This window comes from Gopherus evgoodei, chromosome 2 (genome assembly GCF_007399415.2).
Source record: "Gopherus evgoodei ecotype Sinaloan lineage chromosome 2, rGopEvg1_v1.p, whole genome shotgun sequence".
In the NCBI taxonomy this organism is placed as follows: domain Eukaryota; kingdom Metazoa; phylum Chordata; order Testudines; family Testudinidae; genus Gopherus; species Gopherus evgoodei.
The window spans coordinates 56,215,975-56,241,301 of NC_044323.1; the positions used below are offsets into that span (position 1 = coordinate 56,215,975).

Below are 25,327 nucleotides of genomic sequence, written 5' to 3' on the forward strand. Positions count from 1 at the left end.
ACCTATGCGCTGACCATGAATGTCTGTATGCAGTCTTGGTTTACTCATGTCAGTCACAAGATATTAGCGAGACAAGATGGGTGAAGTAACTTTTTTTATTGGACCAATTTCTGTTGTGTAAGTAGGACAGTTTGTCTCTCTCATCAACAGAAGTCTCATGAATATCTGTCAGAGACACATCTGGCTGTTTAGAGTTTTGGTGCCCTCTGGTGCTTGTTTGACATTATATATCTTTTCAGTCTTCCAAAGAAAGAGTTTTTCTCTTAGGCCTGGTCCACACTACACAATTAAATCAATTTAAACAGCATTAAATCGATTTAACTCTGTACCCGTCCACACTACAAGGCACTTTAAATCGATTTTAAGGGCTCTTAAAATCGATTTCTGTACTCCCCAACGAGAGGAGTAACCCTAAAATCGATATTACTATATCGATTTAGGGTTAGTGTGGACGGAAATCGAAGTTATTGGTCTCATTCCTTTAATGTAGCTACCCAGAGTGCACTGCTCCGGAAATTGATGGTAGCCTAGGACCATGGACGCACACCACCGAATTAATGTGCCCTAGTGTGGACGCATAAAATCGATTTTATAATATCGGTTTTATAAAACCGGTTTTAGTAATTTCGATTTTATGCTGTAGTGTAGACGTGGTCTTAGTGTTGCAGATGGTGCATCAGCCTTTTCCATAGCATCTGAATACACAAAACTCTAGGTCTGGATCCTTCTGCTTAAAATATTACAAATATATACATATTAGAAATATCAGTCACACAAAAGTTTGTATTTTTAATAGACTTACATACTTAACATCTCTCACTACCTGTTTTATTTGTAGACATTTAAAATGTGATTCTGCTTTGAATTGTGACTTTCTAAAAATGGCAACGTAGCATGTCATGTTTGTTGAGTCTGTGTGAGTCCAGATGAAATTTGATCCCTTTAAAAGAGAGAGTTTTTTTCTAACTCAAATTTAGAGGGGGCTTTTTATCTTGCACACCGTCTTTACTAGTAAAAATCCTGCAAACGAAATTCTTTCCTAAGGTAGACATGAACCATAGTGGCTTCAAATTATGTTCTCAGTGACAAATATGCAATCCCATTGTTTTCCTTGGGGTTGGGCAGGTGTAAATGAATGCACTTTGGGTGTGCAGTTGGAATTTAATTAACGATTTGCTCATTCTAGACAAGCTGTGATCTTGTCTATACAGGGAGTTAGATCTTTTTGTGGAGACTGCTAAGCAGAAGTCTGCAAGGGTTCACAACCATATAGCAACCAGTACCAGATAAAGAGCAAACCGCTCAGGAGGACCTATATTAAAACCAGAGATGAGAGGAAAAAATCCATCAGGAGACATGAAACCTATCCATTTTTTGAAGGGTTGGACAGGATTTTCCACAACTACATGACCACCATACCCCAAAGTTTGGAGCCTGCTGTATGCTTTCTTCCCCACTCCACCAAGGACAACTAGCAAAACTCATCGGAGGATGAGCATGAGGAGGCCACTGACACATTGCAGGGTCCATGCTAGCTGACAGCAGTTTGAAAATGGCACTAGCCCTCCCAGAAAGGAAGTATGGTGTAGAGACAGAGGAAGTCTGTGATTTTTAAAACATTTGAACCTGCCTGGCATCCATTATGCAGCCCACAGTGCATAGCAAGAAAAATCCCAGAATGCATACTGCTCAGCAGCGAAGCAAAGGATAATGGGATGCTTTTCAAGAACACCATGCCCTTAGTACTCAGCAAACCACCACTGTGTGCACAAAATGATGCATATTAAAAGCGGGCACACTGTTCCATGTGTACAATATTAGCGTGGTTTCTGTCTTTCACATTACCTCATGCACATCAAAAAGCTGCAGATTAACACCCCCCCCCCCCGCCCATAGACAAACCCTGAAATATAATCCAGGTAATTCTCTTTTATGTCTCTGAATTTAATGTAGCAAAAATAGTCAAAACTTTCTTTAATCAGGCTGATAAGCAGAGATGACGCTCTCTGAAGCACTGTTATACATTTATTTTAGTAAGCTCTACCACTATAATGCTGGGGGTGCTTTTTTTTTGTATGGAGGAATTTAAGAGTTGTTAAAGTATCTGCTTGAACAATGCAGTATGGCCCTGATGAAGCAAAGCACATGCTTAACATTAAACATGTGAATTAGTCCCACTGAAGTTAGCCTACACTCAGCCTCACACTTTCTTAAACAGCAAAATATGGAACTCAGGAGCCATTGAAAATGGGTTTCTATTATAACCAAAATGACAACTTTTTACAGCTTCACTGCTACCAACAGTGGATACTTTAGTGGTAGAGAAAGGTCACAGGTGATTCTACTGTCATGTCATCCGAGCCTGCTCTAAAAACTCTTATGCTCTATCTACAAAACTGTCCACTACCGATAAAAATACTTACACATTTTCTCATTGTAGACTTAATATCATGCATTTGGTTATAATAAACCAATGTCAGGGATTCAGAGTCTGAAGTTTGGACTTGAAAATAAGTTAATTGCAAGTGATTTTGAGTGTAATGCTTTGCAGTTTTAAATCACATGCAAAACAATGACTATAAGCTTTACTAGTTTAATAATAATTTCTAAAATGCAAGTTAAGAGTTATTTTTTAATCTTTTTTCATCATAGTTCATAAGGATCTCTGGGAAGTTAGAAACTGAAATATTTGAACAGTGTATCCTATGTTCACATTGCTTTGCTCTTGGAGGGTTGGTGCTATCATTTCTTTTAAAGAAAAAAAAAGGCAGCATTTTGAGGGACGAAGTAAAACATGAATAATTACACAGCATAAACAGTCAGAAGAAAACATTTAATAACCAGGAGGCAATAGCCTATATTTTGATTTAACTACTAATATTCACTTGTAATGGCTGGCACTCCTAGGGATTGATTTTGCACCATTCAGGTCAATGGGAGCTAAAACAAACTGTAGTTCTTAAATGGTCAAAGTGCTGTAGAAATATTTACTTATTATAAATTTGTTGTTACAGGTTATGAAGTTGCAAATCACATAAATAAGTAAGTAGTTTGCTTTGTGCCTATTCACTCAATCCTCTCGGCCCCTCCTCCCCAAAAAGCAGTAACTTTTAAAAAGTATTCTGTTCTTTTTTCGTGGTGGGATAAAACACTGTGTCCATCAATGGTGAGGCAATCCACCTGCTGCTATCTTCAATACATTTTCAGTAGTATTCCTGATTAGGAAATGAGATGTATCATAAAATGCAGTTCATTTTGTAATATCACACACTAAGTCAGGGGTGGGTAAACTTTTTGGCTTGAGGGCCACGTCTAGGAATAGAAATTGTACAGTGGGCCATGAATGCTCACAGAATTAGGTTTGGGCTGTGGGAGGAGGTGTGGGCTCTGATTGGGGGTGCGAGCTCTGGGGTGGGGCCAGAAATGAGGACTTTGCTTTTGCACCCTGGACTCCGGGCTGGGGCGTGGCAGTGTTTACCTTAAGTGGCTCCCGAAGCAGCGGCATGTCACTGCTCCAGCTCCTATGCAGAGGTGTGGCCAGGCGGCTCTGCATGCTGCCCCGTCCTACTGGAGCGCTGGAGGGGGCCATTGGAATGTGTAGGAGCCGAAGGGGGGCTATGCCATGCCACTGCCACTGAGAACTGTGTGGAGCAGCCCCTGACCCTGCTCCCTGGCTGGAGCGGGGCATGCCCCAGACCTCGCTCCCCAGCGGGAGCTCGAGGGCTGGCTTAAAATGGTTGGCATGCCAGATGCAGCCCATAGTTTGCCCAACCCTGCACTAAGTGCTAAAAATATTGTACATTAATGTGTTAGAGCAGTCAAGTAGAATGAAACAATTTCCTTCTAACTGCCTATTCTTAAATAGGCATCTTCCTGGTAAAATGCTGCTCTGTGGAATGGAATTTCTCAGCCCAGAGTTGGCTTATTTTGTTGGATTTTTCATGTATAATAGAAATAAAGATAAAATTTAGTTCTCTCTCTCGGTGTTGTGATGGGGGAAAATGCTATTAATGCTCTGAGACATTTTTAGATGCAGTTTTTTTTATGAGGCAACTTTACAAATTATTTTAAAAGTTCATGCTTGTTTTAATTTATCAGTGAGCAACATGTGTGAGTAGCTATGTTTTAAACATGGACATTATTGAGAAATATTTTTAAAATTAGCATGTTCACATTAGTGCACATAAGTTCACTACCATTTCCTTTAACAATCTAAGTATAGGGGGTTATCCACTTTATGATTTGCCTGATTGCGCAGGGCTATCCTTAATGAAAACAGTTCTATGCTGGTTTCAATACCACACTGCTTGCTGCATGTACTTTCTGTTGCTTTTAGGTGCTCAGGTGCGAAATTCCACAAGGTACTTAAGCGCATGCTTAACTATAAGCACTGGAATAGACCTGTTGAAGTCAGTGGAACTACTCCCATGATTAAAGCTAGGCACATGATAATGTGCGTACATGCCTTTATGCAGAGATTCTATTCAGTTTTTATGCTGTGCCCAACACCTGAGCACCTATATATGAGAATGACTGACTGTACTACCGAGTTTCTTTCTACCTCTACTCTCTTCACTGATTTTGTGAGTCTACAGCTCATATGTCCCATGGTACAACTAAGTATGACATGCACAAAACGAGCAATCAGAAGTTTGCACCTTGATTATCCAGAAGACTAACAATGAAATAAACATCAGTTGCATTTGCCTGAGTGTGTGATCACTTATATCTGCAAGAGAGACTATAAATGCAGTGTAATGATTAAGATTTTACATGTTCATGTAACCCTTCTGCCAGGTGGGGCTGGCAGCAACCAGGGGCTGGATTCAATGTTCACGGGTTCCTTTTTAACAATACAACACAGAACCGGCTCAAGATGCCACTCAGTAACCTAGGAAAGTTACACACCACCCCTGGGTGCCTCTGAGGGGCAACACTTCCCCACTCGCAAGCACAGAGTCTGTGTGTAGAAAAGCAACTTTTAATGAGAGGAGAGAAGTCACCTGGCATGAATTAGGGAAAATGCCACAAGGAGGATTCATAACATAAAACTGTCAGCAGGACACCCACTCCAGAGTGCATGGGGCAGAAGATTTTCTACAAACAAAAATTCCTTTACTGTGCGCCCCTTTGCTCCATCACCATACCCCACTCACAGTGGTTGTCCTTGATCAGTGAGGACCTAGGGTTCAGAGGCGCATCTGTGTGAGTTCACCTTCCACCTGGAGAAGGCAGCACCTTGCTTGCTCTGCTATCTGAGCACTTGCTCTGGCTGGCCACCCCACCAGTCATGGTTCCTTGCTGCCTGGCCATCCCACCAGCCAACTGTTTAGTCAGCAAAAGTGGCACCCATCAGTTACCTTCTGCTGCCACCTGCCTCTCTGCTCTGACTTCTGTAGGCCAGGCAGAAACACTGCCCTACCACAGGTGATTTTGGCTCTTATTGAATATTTGAAGTAACAAAAGGCTCCTAATTTAGCACTGTCTGCAAGCAGCAGGGAAAACAGATTAAACCAGATCAGGAACCCTTAAGGAGAGGCCACATATCCTAACTAGGGATACCTATCTCCACCACCTCTTACTTTCACAGGGGTCTAGCATTCGAGCCCATGGCTTTCAGCTGAGGGTGACCCCCTCATTTGGGATAGGTTAAGGACAGTTCTGCTCCCCTTTATTCATACAATAAAGACAACATTGATAACATTTCACTACCCCTGTATTCAGTACAAAAGTGGTTTGTAACCCAACACCAGCCAAAGTTGATCACTTTGAGCAACACAGCTCTATCTGCTATATATCTTGGCAGAGTAGGTGTGTTCATGTAAATACAGATTGCTCCTGAAGTCTCTACTACTCCCCAGCTAGCTGTCAGAGGAGAGTTCATTCAGATCCAGCTTACATAAAATTCAGTTACAATTCCTACTGTAACCAGATCTATATGCACAGAATCATATTCCTGTGTATAAATGCAGCAATTTTGTGAAAGTCAACCCTGAACAATAAATATTATATTAATGTATCTTTTTGCACTGAGTTTACTTGTTTTTTAAAGTTAAGGAAAATATATTTTAATTAGTTTCTTTATTGCATTTAGCAATAAAGGAAGCATACAAAAAAATGTCTTGAGTAGTTATAGATTAGTCTGTTTAATCAATTGCCTCTACTATTACTTTCCACATAACTGTTTCCAGAAAATATTTCCAAAGTGGTTAGGAAAAATTGTTTTTATCATGTCAGTTATTTACATTTGTTTTGTTATTTTTGTAGAGTTCCATTTGAGAACCCTGAAGATGCTGTTTTTGTGAGGGCAATGAAGAGATCTATAATGGAATTTTCCTCTGTGGATTGGAATAAAATACCCACCTGTCTAGGAATACACCTTGAAAACAAACCAGAAGACCCCCATGAGAAACTGACAGTCAAATTCAGATAACTGTTTGGTTCCTTAGAAAATATGTACCTACATGTTGGATATTACACTTTTATTGTAAGTTAATATCCATAAGACATGTATGCTATAACTTATACTTGATTAAAAGAACTTTCAGCAGGAAAATGTTAAATTCATTTCCTTTAATCCCAACTGTAGGGATTCAAGGATTAAAGTTAGAAAATGCTGGTCACAGATTTGCTGTAACTTTATCATAATGTTGCCACTAATTGAATTCTCATGAGTACCATATTGTCTGTTGTGACAAATTAACAAAGCACCCCTGTACATTAATTTTTAGGACACTAAGGACGAATATATTCATCTTTGATAGTCTTCGCTGGTGGCATCCTCTTTTCTAACTGAATCAGGTTTCTCTTACCACCTCAGTTTCTAACACTTCCAGGTCAGATTAAGGCTTCATGTGGCCTCTCTCTTTCCCAAATGAAGTTACTGCAAGGTTCTCTGTGTATAAGGTTGTTATATAGTCCTTATCATGGTTATCTTAATTTTTTCCCCTTTCCCAACTCCTGCTACAATCCACTTTTTTCTTTGCTGATTGTTCAAAGGAAAGTGTTTGGAACTGGCAGCAGGGAAAGCTAATTACATTAGCAATGTAGAGAAGATGCAAGGTAAGTCCACACTGGCTTCTTACAAGAGTCCCAACATTTCTTACCTCCTGTTAGCCAGAAACCTTTCTTGGCAATTGTTCTCAAAGTGGTCAAGCTGAAACACTAGGAATTAGCCAGACAGAGGTGTTAATCCCTCCTCATGGGAAAACTGTACTGCACTGCTCTAATGGAGAACCGCTTGAGCTGTTCCATCAAAGGAAAGGCAGGATTTATCTCCCAGTGTACATGGGGTAGGGGAGAGCTTTGGTGGATCGGAGAGCCATGACTGAGTGCACAGAACCTAGCCTGCATCCTAGCAGTTAAACACTGTAGGTGCTTTATCCTAGGATGTACAGTTAGAAGGGATCTAATATTTTATCTTACAGCAGTATGAAGCTGAGTGTGGTGTAGAAGAAAATGTCAGTCTCCAGAGAAGAGGGAAGTACATTGTACTGGGACAGTTGCAATGTAAGGTTACGCTCTGATTTAGCCAATTACAGAAGTAAATTTCATGTTGTTAAATTCTCTGAAGATTTTGTGTGCACTGAGAATACTCCAGCCTAGGATTGTAGGGACCCAAGCATGATTTTCCCTCTAATTGCTCCTCCCCACTGCCAGGGGCCGATGTGCCACCAAGCATTGGAACTAACAGCAAGGAGACTAGTATCAGAGGGGTAGCCGTGTTAGTCTGGATCTGTAGAAGCAGCAAAGACTCCTGTGGCACCTTATAGACTAACAGACGTTTTGGAGCATGAGCTTTCGTGGGTGAATACCCACTTCGTCAGGTGCATGTAGTGGAAATTTCCAGGGGCAGGTATATATATGCAGGCAAGCTAGAGATAATGAGGTTAGTTCAATCAGGGAGGATGAGTCCCTGTTCTCCATCTGTTTGCATTTGGAAAGGAAGATGATATCTGTCTGTATTTGTGCAAGTTTCTTCATGAGGTTGTCTCTCCTGTGCTCTCAATGCTCCCCCTGCTAATATGGAAGAGAAAGAAGAAACTGCCTGACTGAAGAGAGATGCATGTGGGGAAGGTGGCTTGCAGGAACCAGAGCGTGAGGAGGAACAGGAGCTAGTGGAGGGAGACAGGAGCTGTAGTGGGGTGCAAGGAGAGGGAGAGGGGCTGAAGGGGTATATAGGCACAGGACAGGAGGAGGTCATAAACCAGAGGATGGAGGAGACTAGATAGAAGGAGAGGGGGGCAGGGGCAAGAGCCAAGTGGGGAACTGGATAGGAGCAGAAAGGGCGGGAGGGAGGCAGGAACCAAAGTAGGATGGATAGAAGTAGAGGCATACCCCTGCCACCCATCCCCCTTTATCCCTCTCCCCTTGAGGCAGCCCCATACTCCTCTGACCCATGTTTCCCCCCACTTCTCCACCCTATAAATGCCCCTTGGTCTCCAGGCCACCAAGCATTTATGTTCTAACTTTTTGGTTTAAAAAGAAAAACAAAACCAAAAAACACCTTTGATTACATTCTGCCAAAATAAAGTAACTCTGGTAGGAGAAGTGAGAAGGGGGGTCAGGTGAGGGACATATGGGGGTGACCACTAACTCTTACCAACAAACATTTCTCTAACTCTTTAGAAAACTAGGAAAATAAATGGCAAAAAACTTCCTTAAGACAGTGTTACGGTTGCCAGGTGATAGCTCGTGCTCTTCCAGACTGTCAGGACCAGCCAAACTCAAACCTATGAAAACTAGGAACGGTAAATGTAGTCAAGGTGAATGCCCATTCAACCCTAACTCTTCCCTCTGAGAAATGCCCAATACACCCCTCACACACATACCCCCCCATTGGGCTTTTTCACTGTAATGGACAGGTGCTCCCTGTGCTTGCCCACACAAACACTGAGCCGACTGCCTTGACAATGCCACACTTGTAAAATTTAACAGTGACTTCATACCCATACTTCTACAACTCCTTCACACTTATGATACCACCTAAACCTATGCTTTCCTCTATCCAGCCTTAAGTCCATGGCCTGTTCTCATATCCTGCCTCATTACTGACAGTACCCATGGCAAGAAGACCCCAGTGCCCTGTTATGGACAACCTACAGAATTCTATAATGAAGTGATGCAGACTGGAACTTCAAGTGATACATACATCTCCTTTCATCGATAACACACAAAGCAGGAGGTGGTGGGAGAGAGAGACTCAGACACAGAATTCCTCACATCATAATTACAGGTCTTCCAGCCTGGTCCAACTTACTCTTCCACCATTCAATATATTTACACCTAATACAGCTGCAGTTTCCATTGGCTATTGCCAACTGCATGGGAGTGGAGTTAAGGTTATGTGGGTGTTTACCTTAACTCTGAATTTCCCAGATTTCAGAAGTTTGAGTTTTGCTGAACTTGACGTTCTGGAGGGGCACAAACTATCACCTGGCAACCTTAACTTTGTGTTAATTTTTTTGCCATTTAATTAAATGGCAACTGGTATACATGCTCTCTGGGATATTTCTTCTTCCTTTAGATTGACTAGGGAGTCCTGTTTTCTCTATGTGAGCCTTTTAAAGACACAATCCTACACACACCAATTACTAAGCATAGTGATTCCTGTAGCCCAAATTATGCTACCTTACACAGGGTGAGTGGTACCTTTCTTTGTGAACTGTCCCTTTGATTTCATGGCATACTGTACCACTCATCAAATATAAAGGTGAGAGAATCAAGGGTGACTGGGAATTTTCCCATTGGCTTCAATGGGGCCAGGACTTCACCTTTTTGTCTTGTATGGCCATCAAGCATGTGGTCAATGCTTACCAAATATTTCAGAAACATAAAATCTCACTGTTCTAGAAAGGAAACGTTTCCTTAAAACAGAATTTAGAAACTATCCCACTCTAGTCAATGTAAATGTTTAATATTAAACACTTGGGGCTAATCTTTTCATAGGTCTGTGACAGACTTGAATATCTTTGAAAAAATAATTGCCCACTTCAGTTGAAGTGGTCTCCTACAGCATCTGCGAACCACTTATCCTTAGCAACTTGTCCCACCTTGTATTTAGCTTACACACACTGGTTAGCTTCCCTAGGCCCAAAGAAGAGCTCTATGAAACTCAAAAGCTTGTCCCTTCTACCAACAGAAGTTGGTCCAATAAAAGATATCACCTCACCTGTCTTGTCTCTCTGAACAAATAAGTAATTATTTGAAAGATACATTTCACAGTCCACTTGAGACAGCTGGATCAGCAGTATCATTTAATGAAAATTGTCACAAAACAGACAAATTATATATTGCTGTGCACCAATAGCGGAAACTAACTAATCACAGTAAAGACAGTGAAGAGTGTTCAGAATCTAGATGAAGACTCTCAAAAAAAATAAAAACTTTAAAAAAAAATGTCGTGAAGAGTTGTAAAGCAATGTAACTGCTCAACTCCCATATGACTTCATAAGATTCTCTCAGCTTCAATTTTATTGCATGTGGAGAAAAATATTTAAATTTACTATATTTAGGATTTTAATTTTTGAAACAAGGATAATCCAAGTGATCTGAATGTTTTCCCATTTCACTAGCAAGTGGCTTATTTTCCCACAGATATTCATTCATAGGTTTACTACACTTACTGTAGGTACAACCAGAGGGATATAGGCAAATATAGAATTGACCAGAGTATAAATGACTTGTCTTGACAACCTATGATGGAGTTTAAAGTATGTGATTATGCTGGCCTATTTCTTAACTCAGGAAAAAAGAGACATATGCTATCTCACACAGGAAGTCTTGCATATGCTATGCAGTGAGGGCTACAAACATATTCCACTTAGAATATGCATCGTGACACTGAAGTACAGGGACTTCAGCCAAGACCTTAGTCCCCTGCCCACCATCATCTTATTCTTCAGATTCTTGAACTTTTTGCACAGCAATGTCAGCTAAGCTGGTCTCGCCTTGAGACTGATTGTCAGGATGAGGTTGTGGGGCCACTGGCTCATTGTTAAGCACACTTTCCTCTGTTCTATCAACTGCATGATTTGGATCCACTTCTTTGGTAGCTCCTGGGTGAGGGTCTGACTGCTCCTCATTTGTGGAACTAGGATCAGCTGCCTGTGCTTCATCTAACAAAAAAAAAAGAAAAAAAAAGAAGACACATACATCTCATAAATCCCATCATTAACAAACCCTTGGAACACTCACACAAGAAGCGGACGTTGTTATTCTTAAGGCTGAATTTGGCAGGTACTTTCTCTTTGTTTCACTGAGACCTTTATTCACCCTGCTATGAAACAAGTTTCCTAATATTTATTCTTCTACAAGTAATAAGGAAGCAGAACTACATTAAGTGACCTTAGACACAGGAATTCTGCCTAAGGCAGGGGTAAGCAAACTATGGCCTGGGGCTGCATCTGGCCCTTGAGCTCCCGCTGGGGAGCGGGGTCTGGGGCTTGCTCCACTCTGTGCGGCTCCCAGAAGCAGAAGCATGTTCCTCCGGCTTCTAAGTGTAGAGGCAGCCAGAGGGCTCCACAAACTGCCCGAGCTCCAAGTGCTGCCCCCTGCTGGGAACTGCAGCCAAAGGGAGCTGCGGGGGCAGCACCTGTGGACAGGGCAGAGCACAGAGTCACCTGGCCATGCCTCTGCTTAGGAGCCATAGGGGGGACATGCTGCTGCTTCTGGGAGCTGCATGAGGTAAATGCTGCCCGGAGTCTGCACCCCTGACCGCTTCCTGCACCCCACCCACCTGCCCCAACCCTGATCCCCCTCCTGCCCTCTGAACCCCTCAGTCCCAGCCCAGAGCACCCTCCTGTACCCCCAACCTCTAGGGTCTACTTAGGGGTCAGAGTGATTAAAAAAAGCCCATTTTGGCTCCTTAAATTTTACATGAGATGGTCACTAGGGGAGCTGTTTTCTGATACTACTGCAGAGCAGTTGTTAGTGTATTTTCACAGCCCAACTGAGGAGAGCTACTCTCCTGTGAGTAAGGCAAGCACGACATGGCTCCTGTATTTTGTAACTGCCTACAATAAAGTTAAAACATATAAACTAGTGATAATAAAATGGGGAAGGAGGGCTAAGAGATAGGACGTGAGAATGAGCATGTATGCTACTTCAGGGAATTTCCTTTGAATTACATACAGAAAAATTGTTTTGGAGGAAGGGTGTTGGGCATTTTTACTCTGTTACAGGATCTTCAGAGTTTGTCATTTTGTTAGTGGTTGAAAGGAAAGAACCCCAAACAACCAAATAGCCACCCATTACATAACTCACACAAGAGTTCCTTGTTCCTCTCCCCATACCCACAATATAGCGAAGAATTAAAACTATGGAGTTAAACTTTTGGACAGTGGGTTAGTGTGTGGGTTGGCAGTTTTGTTTTTATTCAACTTATCACTTGGTCTTCCAGTTATACAGTGAAGTTATACAGTTAGGATTTCAGGTTTTTTGATCAGAGCTTTAAGATTTGAAACAGCAAAGTTAGAATTCCTGGTGCCCGATTGTACTCAAGAGTCATATGTATTTCTGATATTGTATACAAAGTTATGCTTTCACAAATAAGTCAAACATTCCAACAATTACTGCCATTTTTTTCTACCAACCAAGACATTCTCTTAAACCTTACTTAGTACATGCAGTAACAGAATTAACTTTTGCTTCTTGTAGTAGAATTTGTTAGTGCAGCATTAATTTTAGTTAGCAAACTGTAGATCCTAACCTCTCTCTTGCTTTTTTTCTTGTCTCCGTTTTTCTTTGGCAGCTTCTAGCTCTTGCTTCTCATAAGCTTCCTTCAGCATCTTACAAACTTTTTTGTGGGTAAACCAATGCATTTTCTGGCAGTTCTGGTCACAATAAATAACCTGAAAGTTTCCAGAGCCATTACTTCACCTTCATGTAACAGGGCAGTACAATAGTTTAACTTTAAATTTTTAGCTTTATCTCCCCATAATCAGGATATTGGAACAATGTTATATAGTCTAAGAATACTTCTTTGAAATTACAATTATAAACAGTTACATAGTGGGTATTCTATACATTATCTCAAAAAGGAAACTATTGTTCTACTGTAATTAATTTAGGAAATCCACAATGTATTGTAACTCCGCCCTCTAACCCACACAGTCTTATTTGGGGCTTTAAATATTCCTACTTCTTATATTCAAGATACGTGCACCACAAGCAGGTGTTTTGTATCTCCTGAGTCTGAATATACAAGTATTTCTCAAAGAGCTACAATTACTGGTAAATAACCTTCCTTTCCGGACTGGCAGTAATATATTCAGAGATTACAAGGCCAGAAGGGACCATCAATTGTGATCGTTTAGTACAGGATTGGGCAAACTTTTTGGCCTGAGGGCCACACTGGGGTTCCGAAACTGTATGGAGGGCAGGTGTAGTGTATTCAATTGCTCCCTGTACGAATGTGCTACTTACAGTGTACTACTTAGGGCTGCCAGTCCTGGTGCTCTGAGTGGCATGGTAAGGGGGCGGGAAGCAGGGGGGTTGGATAAGGGGCAGGGGGGCCCCAGGGGCAGTCAGGGGACAGTTGGATAGGTGTGGGAGTCCCAGGGAGCCTTTTGGGGGTGGGGGTGGGGATGGGGTCGGGGTAGTGGGGACAGGGAGTGGGGAGGAGGGGGATTGGATGGGGATGGGTTTGGGGGGGGGCGGTAGGGGCAGGGGGTCCCAGGAGGGGGCAGTCAGGGGACATGTAGCAAGGGGGATTGGATGGGTCGAGGGTCCTGAGGGAGCAGTCAGGGGGCGGGAAGTCGGAGGCGGTGGATAAGGAATGTGGGGGCCAGGCTGTTTTGAGGAGGCACAGCCTTCCCTACCTGAGTGCAGTGTATTAAATTACTCCCTGTAGGAATATGCTACTTATGGCTGCCTGTCCTGGTGCTCTGTAATTAGCACATTCCTATGGGGAACAATTTAATACACTACAGCTTGCGGCTCTCGCAGCTGTGCTGCCCGGCAGGGGGTCGTAGCCCTGCCACCCAGAGTGCTGGCGGCACAGTGAGCTGAGGCTATGAGGGAGGGGGGACAGCAGGGGAGGGGCCAAGCCTTCCCAGCTAGGAGCTCCAGGGCCAGACAGGACTGTCCCGTGCACCAGATATGGGCCGTAGTTTGCCCCATCTCTGGTCTAGTATGACCTCCTGTATAGCACAGGCCATAGAACTTCCCAAAATAATTTCAAGAGCATCTCTTTTAGAAAAACATCTGATCTTGATTTAAAAATTGTCACTGATGAAGAATCCACCCTGACCCTTGGTAAATTGTTCCAATGGTTAATTAGTCTCACCATTAAAAATTAGGCAAATTCAGACTGGAAATAAGGCACATCTTCAACTTCCAGATTTTTTAAACTACAGTCTCTTACCATTTTACATATTGAACATCTTTTGTCTGCTCCCTTTTCCCCACAGGTTGTACAGAATTCAGCATCCACAAAGCCCACTTGGCCAGTAATAGCTTGTGTAAGTACAGAGAAAGCAGTAGGATCAGAGCCCTGAGGGAAATGGAAAAAGTTGGCCAAAAAGGAGGAGAAAAAAACAATTTAAAGACTGCAGAAATATGATGTGTATATTTAGCAAGAAGTTTTGGTAATTTGTAACTTAAGAGCAAGATTCCTGGTGGCTCAATGCATTTTCACTGAAGTTTCTGTTGTAGCAACAGGAACAAAAAACTAATCAAGTGAACCCAGCCATAACGCAGGACCCTCCACTATTATCATTCATTACACTTACACAAACAGCTGTAGTTTAGGTTAGTCTAGTCCAGGGGTAGGCAACCTATCACACAGGTGCCGAAGGCAGCACACGAGCTGATTTTCAGTGGCACTCACACTGCCTGCGTCCTGGCCACTGGTCTGGGGGGCTCTGCATTTTAATTTAATTTTAAATGAAGCTTCTTAAACATTTTAAAATTGTTGTATGTAAAGTAAATACAATAGTTTAGCTATATATTATACACTTATAGAAAGAGACCTTCTAAAAACGTTAAAATGTATTACTGGCACGCGAAACCTTAAATTAGAGTGAATAAATGAAGATTTGGCACACCACTTCTGAAAGGTTGCCGACCCCGGTCTAGTCTGCAGTTTCTAAAGAAGAGGGGAAAAATTATTTTATTTAATCTTAGAAGCTTAAATCCAGTTTTAGGCTAATCAGTTTAGAATGAATATTTAAAGCCACATTCCAATGCTGCCATCACTTTAGAAAGTAGTGGATGTGCAAAATCCACCCTCACCATTCCTGTCCACCATGTGATCTGCAAAAACTCTGAAGGTCAGGATTTCAGAGCTTTTATAGTAGCTTTCAAAATACTGTAGCTGGTCCAGTAAGTCTATGATACAAAGCGCCAAATTCTACCCTTGGCTAAACATGCACACCTGATGACTTCAAGGGGAGCTGTGCACCATTAGCCTTGGGCAGCATTAGCCCTAAAGGATAACAGTACACAAACACAGCAGCATCTATGCTTCTGATGAAGCATATCTACAGTTGAAAAGCTGTATCTACCAGTACCACTTTAGCATTAAGTGTGGCTTTAGATAGAGCACAAAGGACTTCTTAATGTCACATTTAATATTTTCTTATTGTAAACCCTGCGCTTACTACAAAAAGTGTCCTTCGTGAGCCTATAAACAATAAGCTTTTTTCAATGGATTTTTTTTAAACACTTATTATGTGCCATTGTTTGAAGAAATGTTAAAGAGAATGTCTTTCCCGACTGAAGTTCTTTCCCCATTTGGAAACAATGGATATTGTCCCTGTATCTAATGCTGCTGAAATTAACATATACATTTTTTGTTGTATTCACTCCCATTTGTAGCATCTGGTGAAGCAGTTCTCCAGTATCTCTGCATAATGGGGCACCACTTCATTTTATTTCACATAGATGCCCATGTGTCTTGATATCAGAGAACATATGCGATGTTCCATAGTTTTAGCTGTTTTGTCATAATTAAAACATCCTTTTAATGTATTTGTTGGCTGAATTAATGAACTGTACTTTGTGATATTCTTTTCACTTAGGGTTGGCAGTTTGTAAAGAATATGCAACAGGATTGTGCACACTAGTGTCTGTACTGGCTAGAAAGAGAAGTTTCTCTTGGCACTGACATACTGAAGTGTTCCATTTCTTCAAATATTCCAAACTGAATATTTGCAACCTGGAATCTTTAAAATACTAGATACAATTTGCAGACATCCTGCTCCTTCAAAAAGTACAAGCAGTAGCCATAATTACATGCTACCCTGGTGATGTTATAAAAGTGTTAAGAATCCCTTCTTGGAATGATGCTAACACTGGGGGCGAGGGGGAAAAACCAAACAAGTTGTTCCAGCTCAAAAACAAATCTAAAACCATTTAATCATCTGAGAAAGACAGTAATTGCTACACAAGAGGCTGGGTTTTTCTCATACTGAATCTGCATAATTATGCATGCCTAAGATCAAGTACTCCTCAACAAATGTAACTGATAGCACAGATTCTTCTAGTGTTTTATAGGTACGCCCAAAAGAGTCAAAGCCTGTGCAATGAAACAGATTTATTTGAAAGGAGTCGGTAGGGGAAGAAGAGATTGCCAGGAATAGAAAAAAAAGTAGAAGAAACCACTGTAAGGGTACCTTAAACAGTTTGAGACAGCATATGAACATTCAAATCATTATGCTGTCTTTTGTTCTGATCTAGATAAATTGTATGTATTACTACTGCAGAAATTAAACTATAGAACAGTCAAATTGATCATATCCCTGTAAGATGACGGATATTTGTAATTCATTAAAGTGTATAACAGTTGTGTCACAAAATTAATCATCATCCTTATCTTAACACACGTACTGCATAGCTTTCAAAAACAGATGCTGATGTGCTTTCCTCTGAAAAATAAGTCTCTTGAACAAGATTCATTATAAGCCAGTTAAAACACTCTTTAAAGACAGTCTCCTATCAGACACATCTGGGAAGATGTAAAGTTAGTTTTCTTACTAGGCACCCATGGCACTGGACACCAACAGCTGTTTATTTTGCTTCTTCTGCTCACAAAGGCAGCTTAAAAAAGATGCTTTTCTTCCACGGTACCATCACCTATTGCCATCCACTTCTGGCCCATTGGAAATATGACTGCAAGAGTCCCAAGAGATCCTGCAGTCCTTACAACCCTTGCTGTTTTGCCCAACTGCAGTATAAGGCTATTAAGCTACATAACACCACTGAATTTATGGAGTGAGTTTTGCAAGGAGAAACAGGGAGAGAGAGAGTATCTCTCGCCTCCTCGCCAAATAGAGAGAAATACAAAGTGCTGGCATCAGAATACTCTGCTCTAGTTTTCTGATGTGAAGATTTTTAATAAATAACGTTCCACAGTCAAAGCCACAGTAGGGGAACAGAAACTAGAGGAAACCCAATTGTCAGGGGTCAGAACTTCTACTATATTTGTTAAAGAAGAAGAATCCCATTTTTTTTTTAAATATCTCGGGACATTCAAAACTTTTGCATCCTAGAGAACATAAGTCAAGGAACACAAAAACATGTTAAATTCAATTGAATAATTGGGATTTTACTATGTGGGATATCTAAGTTCATCTGTTTATAAAATAGCACTTATTTGCTTAATGGGAGACACTTACAATTTCAACTGGAGCAATACTTCTCACCAGCTGCTGGAGCAGGGTAGCTTCACAGTAAGGAAACTTTCGAATGCACTCTCTGATAAGCTTCTCCTGATACACAGGAAAACCATCTGTATCTCTGCCTTTCAACAGGCTGAAATTTTTAAAGCAAAAATTAAATGAAAATCCACTAGCAACTAATGATTAGTGTTTATTAACAAACATGGTCCAGGCTGTTATTTATTCCGCTGACCCCCTGGCTGCCTTCCTCATACTGCAACTTTATGCTAAAATTCAGATTCAAAGTAAATTCTGTGTTCCCAACATCACAGCGAAGTTACAAATGTAAAAGAAGCTTTTTGTACGTAATTACACAACAATTTTGAAGTATAAAATAAACTTACAGATAAGTTTTGGAAATGTAACTCCACTGTATTTCAACTACCTAGCCTGATATCAGCAATGCCAGACATACAGCTTATTAGAGAGGCTTTGCTTTGTTTTAAATTATATGACATGGAGCTACAGTTCTTTTTTAAAATATCTCCTCTTTTCCCTTATCATCTTAATTCTTGAATCACTGCTGTATTAATTGATTGTAATATTTTAGAAACAGGGTTGCTTCATTTATAACCCAGTTTTCAGAAGCACCTACACATCCATTGAAGTCAGTGGGAACTCCAGATGCTCAACACCACTGAAAGTTAAGCACCTACATCAAAATAGCCGGTCAGCACTTAGGCACGTTAGAAAATCCCACCCAAGATATACAAATCCAACTGGCTTAGAAGCAAAAATTCCACTGGCTTTAAATGGGACTTTTGCTTTATGCCTGCTCGAGTCTATGCTGGGGAGTAGAGCGGAGTAGACAGCAACATACTCACAGGTGACCTTTGCTATATATTTGAAAGTGTAGCTTGCATCACTCTTACACACACGCACGCACCACCTACCTTTCTAGTGCTCCATGGCATTCAGGACCCTGGCCAAGCCAGTCTAACCCACCCAGCCATGTGCCCTATGGGGTGTTCAGTGCTGATGACTGCACCCTTCTTTGCACTGCATGAGTTACTCCTGGGGGAATTCTGCACCAAAAAATTAAAAATTGTGCACACATTTTAAAATTCTACAAATTTATTTGTCAAAATAGCACTATATAATCATGCCAGTTTCAATTATTTTGGTAATTTATTCCAATATACCTGTCAGCGGGTATGTCTGAAATAGAGAGAAAAAAAAATTCCCCCAGGAGTAGAGTTGAAGAAACCCCTATAACAATCTGGTTCCTGTTTCTCTGCCCCCTCTTTCCAGAACCCAGCGAGGGGGCCAGACACTCATATCCCCTCCCCCTAGAGCCCAGCCATGGCCCCTCCAACTCAGACTCTTGCATCCCCTACCCTCTTAGAGCCCAGGGACCCGGGGGTACGACAGCCTGATGCTGGGTTCCAGGTTTGTATGGAGTTTCCTGTGCGCTGCCTCCTTCCTTCAGGTTGTGCTGGGAACTGCAGCTGCTGGGAACCTTCCAGTTCCCTTCCCCTCCCTTCAGCCTTTTCTTCTATTTGTGAGCTGGGTTCTGCTGGGTCCAGCAGCCCCTAAGGGTGGTCAACATTTCTGCTGCCCATTTCTGTGGCCGAAAAAAGGAAATTCTGCACACACAATTATTGCAAAATTCTGCATTGTGCAGTGATGCAGAATTCCCCCAGGAGTAATGAGTACTGGATATCTTTTGTACATAAGTGGTAGGGGATATGGGCTCCCCTGGACAATGCTAAACTGGACTCTTTCAAACAATGCAATTTAATTTTGGTAGTTTTTAAGCCACAAACTAACCAATGCTCCAGCTCTACTTCATCCTAATAGACGCATTATTTTTGATATGTATAAAATTAATTTATGTATAGATCCTCAGACTCCTTTTAAATTCTGTATAAATGCATACCTTTTGATTAATCCATCCAGTTTATCCTCTCGCTCTTTGAGAAAATTAATACATTTCTGGAAGATGCAACTGATATAGTGCATTTTAATAGCCAATACTTCATTCATCTCTCTCTGCTTCATGCATTTCTCACAAATCAGGTCCAACACCCTGTAGCACTTCAGCAGTGCTTCTACTTCGGCCAATAGGGGATTCTCTTTGACCAATAGCACAATCTACAGGGAACAGTGAAGAGTGTTTAATGTAATGAGAAACCCTGTTTTCCTTTAAGCATGTGAGTTAAAACATGTAGGTTAGATGGATGAAAATAGCTAACTCTTCCATTTTTTAGTCTGTTTTATCTTCCTATATAGTGCTTCCTTCCTTTGCTAATGGAGCATATTACTGAGTAATAAATATACTGCAATTAACGGTTAACAAGAGTTTCAAAACTAAGAGCAGGACTACACCCCCCGAGCAACACAATGTACAGCATGTAAGTGCTGTCCACACTGGTGTGATGTTGGTGTGAGACACTCTCCTGCCAACATAGCTTCTGCCTCTCGCGGAGATGAAGTAATTATGCTGACAGGAGAGTGCTCTCCCATCAGCATAGAGCGTCTTCACTAGATGTGGTACAGCTGCACCAATGTAGCGCTTCTAGTATTGACCTGCCCTAAGACTGATCAATAACTGCAAACAGATCTACAAAAGGAAAGTTGCATCAGGAATTAAAATCATTTAGTGTAACCAAAACACTATAATGATTACCCTGGCCCAACATCCACCTCTCTGAGGTGCACGTACAAGATGGCATTGCATGATATAGGTTTACCACTATGGAGTTAGCCTAAAGTAAGCCTAGAGTGCAGTAAACAGACTGTTCATACATTGAACTGAACACTGTCAAAGACAGGTGCCCAAACTGCTACTCTGAGTAATGCTGTACATAATTAGCTGCTTGCACATGCCATGGATACCACAATGGTACCTGAACTATTTCCTATTTTAAATGCAGATGAAAACTATGGTATCTCAGATTGGTGATAGCTGACAAATGCTAACTTTCAATGGCAAGCTGTAGGAATTTGGGTCTACTTATTTCCTGGGCTACACATAGAAATAAGCCATAAGATATAGCTCTTTTTTTTTTTTTTTTGACTGTTATACCAACAGGTAAAAACATAAGTCAATTGCACATATTGTTCAAAAGTTGCAGCAACAGACATTACTGCAATGAAATAGTGATTAAAGAAAAAAAAGTAATGGTAAGACATCTGCTATGACACATTAATTGAATGAACAGTGAGCTTAGGACTGGATGGTGCCTGAATTTTACACTAAAAGAAGGAGGGAAATGTAAAATAGGTTTAAGCATTTATTTCAAGAGTATGAACCTCTGTGACCAGAGATTTGTGCTCAGTTTGTGACTTACCTGTACCATACTAAATCTCATGATGTCTTGAAGTATAAGCCATAGGACGCAATAATACCACTTAGTTTGATATCTCAGATTTAATATTCTTAATTATGGGCCAGATTCTGCCAGGCCGTCTCATTTCAAAGAACACCTTATTTTGCAAATAATTCCCTTATCAATAAGATAATTCTCAACACAAGAGTTACAGAATCTGGTCCTATGCCAATAAAGAAGATGTACACATTACTGCACCTTAACAGGATGCAAGTTTGTAGTAGTAATAATTTTATGAAGAGGCCCAGCTAACTTCACTGGCAGTTTTGGTTCTTTATCAAGTCCTTGTGGTTTAGTGTAGTAGTCTAGCCTTTCCCGTGGAAAGAAGTTGTTGACAATGGTCACGCAATCATGTTGACCTAAAATTTAAAAAAAAGCTATTAAGAGTGAAAATGTAATTTAGTTATTACTCCCCCAACCCCCAATCTGCACAGGAGCTGGTTTGGCACAATTTTTAAACTTTTGGCAGTAAATAAGTACATATAAGATGTCACGCTGTAGGGACTGAGAGAGAGAGTCCCTTAATTTCTTCTCCTCAAGATTCTTTAATAATATATTTAAGATTAAGCGTGAGGGGAGTCAGTATTCCTCTCAATAATCCCCACATATTTTCTTATTCAAAAGCATACAGGGGTCTGCCATATCTGTCAGCAAGTTTTCAAGAGGAGCTCTCTGGCAATTGCGCCCTCCTGCTATTCATTTTGAGAGAGTAATCTATTCACAAAAGTAGGTCAAAGCATTGTCTATAGGATGCATGGGATGTAAGCAGGGGAGGAGGAACCTTTCCCCAGGCCTAAGACACACTAGAACAGTTCATCAAAGTTGTATTAAGAGAAGAGACATTGGTTGTTGGAACTGGACATCAATCAATCTCAGGATTCAGAGCACTAGTTAATTCATGAGAAAGGAACAGGTAACCAGAGAAAATAGAGAGTCTTAATCACATACCTTCTTTTGGATGGGAGGAAAATAGGTGCTATATTAATACTTTGTATTTGGATAATAAGTGCCATATAAATATCTCAAAGCACTTTGAAAAGGTGCATAAGGATCTTCATTTTATAGATGGGAAAAGAGAGGCACAGACTGGCTTTGTGCTTTGCCTAAAGACACACAGCAAATCAATAGCAAAGCTGGAAACAGATCTCAGGTCTACAGTACCCTGCTGTAACCATTACATTAGTAAAACTTGCTGGACAATTCTCCTAACACACCCGGGATGCAGGCTGGTAAATATTATTATTTCCCTTTTTATAGATGGGGAAACTGAGCAGAGGGTGAAATGACTCATCCACAGCAAGTCAGTGGCAAAGACTACATTAGAACTTTCCTGTCTGTCTTATGGTTTGAAAAGTGATGACCCAGTGTAATTTACACACTTCTGGCACAGTAGCAACTATCTTTGCAGATTTCAGCAGAGTAGAGGATCACAGATTTCTAACATTGTTGAGAATGAAATCTGATTGCTCGCTCATTATAGGAGACATGGGATAAAAATCTAATCCTCTGTTTTTAATCAATTAATGCAGAAATGTGAAGTAACGTTCCTCCAAGAATAAACAGTGTAATCCACCAAACCATATAATCTTATAACCTGGTGAAAATATAGGAGATAATTTCAATTTACCCACAAAGGCAGCCATCTGAGCTGCTGTCCTTCCCACAGAATTGACAACATCAGTCTCTGCTCCAGCCTCTAACATCATCCAGGTGATTTCTTTGCTGCCTGTATTTGAAGAGAGAAGATATACAGAGTTTTGTTTTTTGTAGATGCACATAATTTGAGAAGACCATTAGCTAATTTCAAGTTGAACTTCAAAACCTGAAAAGGACAACATTGACACAACAAATCCTTGATGTCCTTGGTTTAAAACAGTGGATTAAAGAGCCAGCAGTATTTTTCTCTTATTTGCAAAGCCCAAGGAATAAAAATTCACACTCTCAGGATCAGATTCTCCCCTCAGTTATGCATGTTCAGTTCCCACTGAATCAAGTGTGTATCTCTCAGTGCCAAGATTTGGCCCCCCAGTGGGTAGCAATATAGATGTAAGGCCTGCTATTCTAGTTTGATAGTACAACTACAGCATCTTGTCTTCTAAAAGAAGAACAAATTCGGTACTATTATGGAGCAGAAGCATAGAGCAGAGAACAGATTGTTTCTTTCTTTCCAGTGGGAACAAGGTGTTCAGGCTGGGATAAATACCAAATAAATAAGATGAAGCTAAATTTGATGGCAAAATTATATCACTTAACTGGTGCCCTTCAGGGAGACTAATAAAGACACTTGTGACCAGGCTTGTTGGTTCTATTTTCCAGAGGTGCTCTTCCTTTACTTTCTGTTTTTGTGGGACTGCTGACTAGGGTGGCGTGACTATAAAGGAGAAAAAAATATAAATGTTTTTTGCATCTGCTCTAATTTTAGAGTGACACTGCTTCAGCTGTGCTCACATTCTTTTTGAGCTCAAAGATTAAAAGGCTGAAAACTAACATCCAGAAGTATTCATACTGGAGATTGTGGGCCACTGATTTCACTCTACATCTAACTAATACCTTACACTAATGTCTCCACACCTAGCTAAGAGTTTATATTAATTTCACTAGGAATTATGCTTTGGGAAAGATCTGAGTGACCCAGAAAGGAAAAAGTTTAAAAAAAGAAAAAAGAAAAAAGAAAAAAAAAAGAGTCAAACTTCTCTAATCCTTATCTTCTACCCTTCATTCAGAGATTTAAAGCCCTTTTCCTGATTGTAAGAGAATTATTGATTATCTAAATCAGGGAACAGAAACAATATCATATGACCAGTGACAAATGACAGACAAATTGAGCTCAAAGTTCAAGAATCAGATACATGCAGTGATCTGTTAGTGATCAATCCCTAGAGGAAGGAAATTGGGTGAGGGATCTATCCCTTGCCAAAGTTTCGCTAAATACATTCAGAGGAACTACAATCTGCTTGCAACCATTATTTGAACAGAAAGACTAAATTTGACAAGCCTCAGAAGTATTAAAGTGGCACTGCTTATTAAAAGCTACAGTTGGAGAGTCTTAAAACTCCACCCATCCTTCAGTAAGGGAGTGTCTTTCATAGGAACTCAATGTAATTAAACAGAATTCACCCTGCTGCGCAGGAAAATCATTGCATGACAGATGGAATTTTAAGGCTCCAGGACTAAGTACAGCAGTATTCCTCCCTACACACTAGGAATTATATAGCATATACCTCAAATAGATTAACAAATCAACTTAATATAGGAAAAAATAAGTCAATAGCATCTCTCCTCCATACTGGGTTGTACTAGTACTTCTGCAGTTACACAGACCCACCCATTACTTCAGTAATAACGTCTTTTTATTATTCCATCCTAAGGCAGTGTCCTGAATTATGAACCATTGCAACCAGTTCATAGGCCTGTTGTCCAAATAGCAGTATTATAAAAATTTGAAAATATAAATTGAGAAAGAGTTTACCTGAAAGTCCAGCAAACATTAAGGCAGTATATCCATGCTCGTGTTCATTGCAGTTAACATCCGCTCCATGTCGCAAGAGCAACCTGCACATGTCAACTTTCGCTTTGTATGCTGCATGCATTAAAGGGGTCATACCATGCTAATGAGAGAAGAATCAAGAAAGAAATATATGCACTTGTGGTAATTACATTTATAGATCTTTGTACTGCTCAAGACTCCCACTGGTAATTACATACCCATGTACAATGCCTCATTTGATGTGTGGGTTAACAAAACCAAACCATAAAGCAAAGTGTTGGGTAAAAGGACTATACTGTATATATAATGGACTTCACACTCATTCATTACATTGTTTTATTTGCGTATCTTTTATTCTGTACTAATAAGATGTAGTCTTCAAAAAACAAAAATACCTATCGCCATTTGCCAAAGGTCTCTACATGTACTTAGCATTAAAGACAGATTATACCCTATAAACCTAGGAAAGTTGCCAGCCTCCTAGGTTGGCAAATGAAAGTTTTTTCCACTGCACACATGTGGGAGTAAGAATATTTAGTTCAGGCTCCTCTCAGTCTTTCTATTACCAAGATTTATAGACACCCAACTGTGAAAGTCATGCTGTCAATTCTTAATTATAATTGATGGAGCTGTAACTATATTACCCCTCCTCCCTCCCACTTACTACCTATTCACAGTACCAAAAATATGAGGGAAGGGTTCACTTAGTAGCTGAAAGTTTTTCTACCAAGAACTTCTCTGGTGTAACTACAGCAGTGTAGTTATATGGGCTCTAACTCCTTCTGTAAACCCACTTCAATAGTGCAAAAGAAGGGGTAAGCTGCATAAAATAGTTCAGTATGTCTGCA

The 25,327-nt window shown here is 40.6% G+C and overlaps 2 protein-coding genes across 5 annotated transcripts in view; one reads left to right on the forward strand and one right to left on the reverse strand.

Moving 5' to 3' along the window:
• Nucleotides 1-7,768, forward strand: part of LRRC72 (leucine rich repeat containing 72) — a 108,569-nt gene extending 100,801 nt beyond the window's left edge. For all 4 annotated transcript variants that reach the window (XM_030550702.1, XM_030550701.1, XM_030550700.1 and 1 more), the window contains 2 exons: nucleotides 3,015-3,042; nucleotides 6,268-7,768. In XM_030550702.1, the coding sequence (XP_030406562.1) occupies nucleotides 3,015-3,042; nucleotides 6,268-6,433 (194 nt within the window). In that variant the 3' untranslated portion in view covers nucleotides 6,434-7,768. The remainder of the gene's footprint in view (nucleotides 1-3,014; nucleotides 3,043-6,267) is intronic.
• A 2,459-nt stretch (nucleotides 7,769-10,227) lies between these two features.
• The window catches only part of ANKMY2 (ankyrin repeat and MYND domain containing 2), a 29,213-nt gene continuing 14,113 nt past the window's right edge, over nucleotides 10,228-25,327 (reverse strand). The window contains exons 3-10 of the mRNA XM_030550707.1: nucleotides 24,462-24,600; nucleotides 22,620-22,718; nucleotides 21,191-21,351; nucleotides 19,540-19,754; nucleotides 17,619-17,754; nucleotides 14,366-14,494; nucleotides 12,710-12,851; nucleotides 10,228-11,117 (exon numbers count right to left, since the gene is read on the reverse strand). Coding sequence (XP_030406567.1) covers nucleotides 10,894-11,117; nucleotides 12,710-12,851; nucleotides 14,366-14,494; nucleotides 17,619-17,754; nucleotides 19,540-19,754; nucleotides 21,191-21,351; nucleotides 22,620-22,718; nucleotides 24,462-24,600 — 1,245 coding nt within the window. The 3' untranslated portion in view covers nucleotides 10,228-10,893. The remainder of the gene's footprint in view (nucleotides 11,118-12,709; nucleotides 12,852-14,365; nucleotides 14,495-17,618; nucleotides 17,755-19,539; nucleotides 19,755-21,190; nucleotides 21,352-22,619; nucleotides 22,719-24,461; nucleotides 24,601-25,327) is intronic.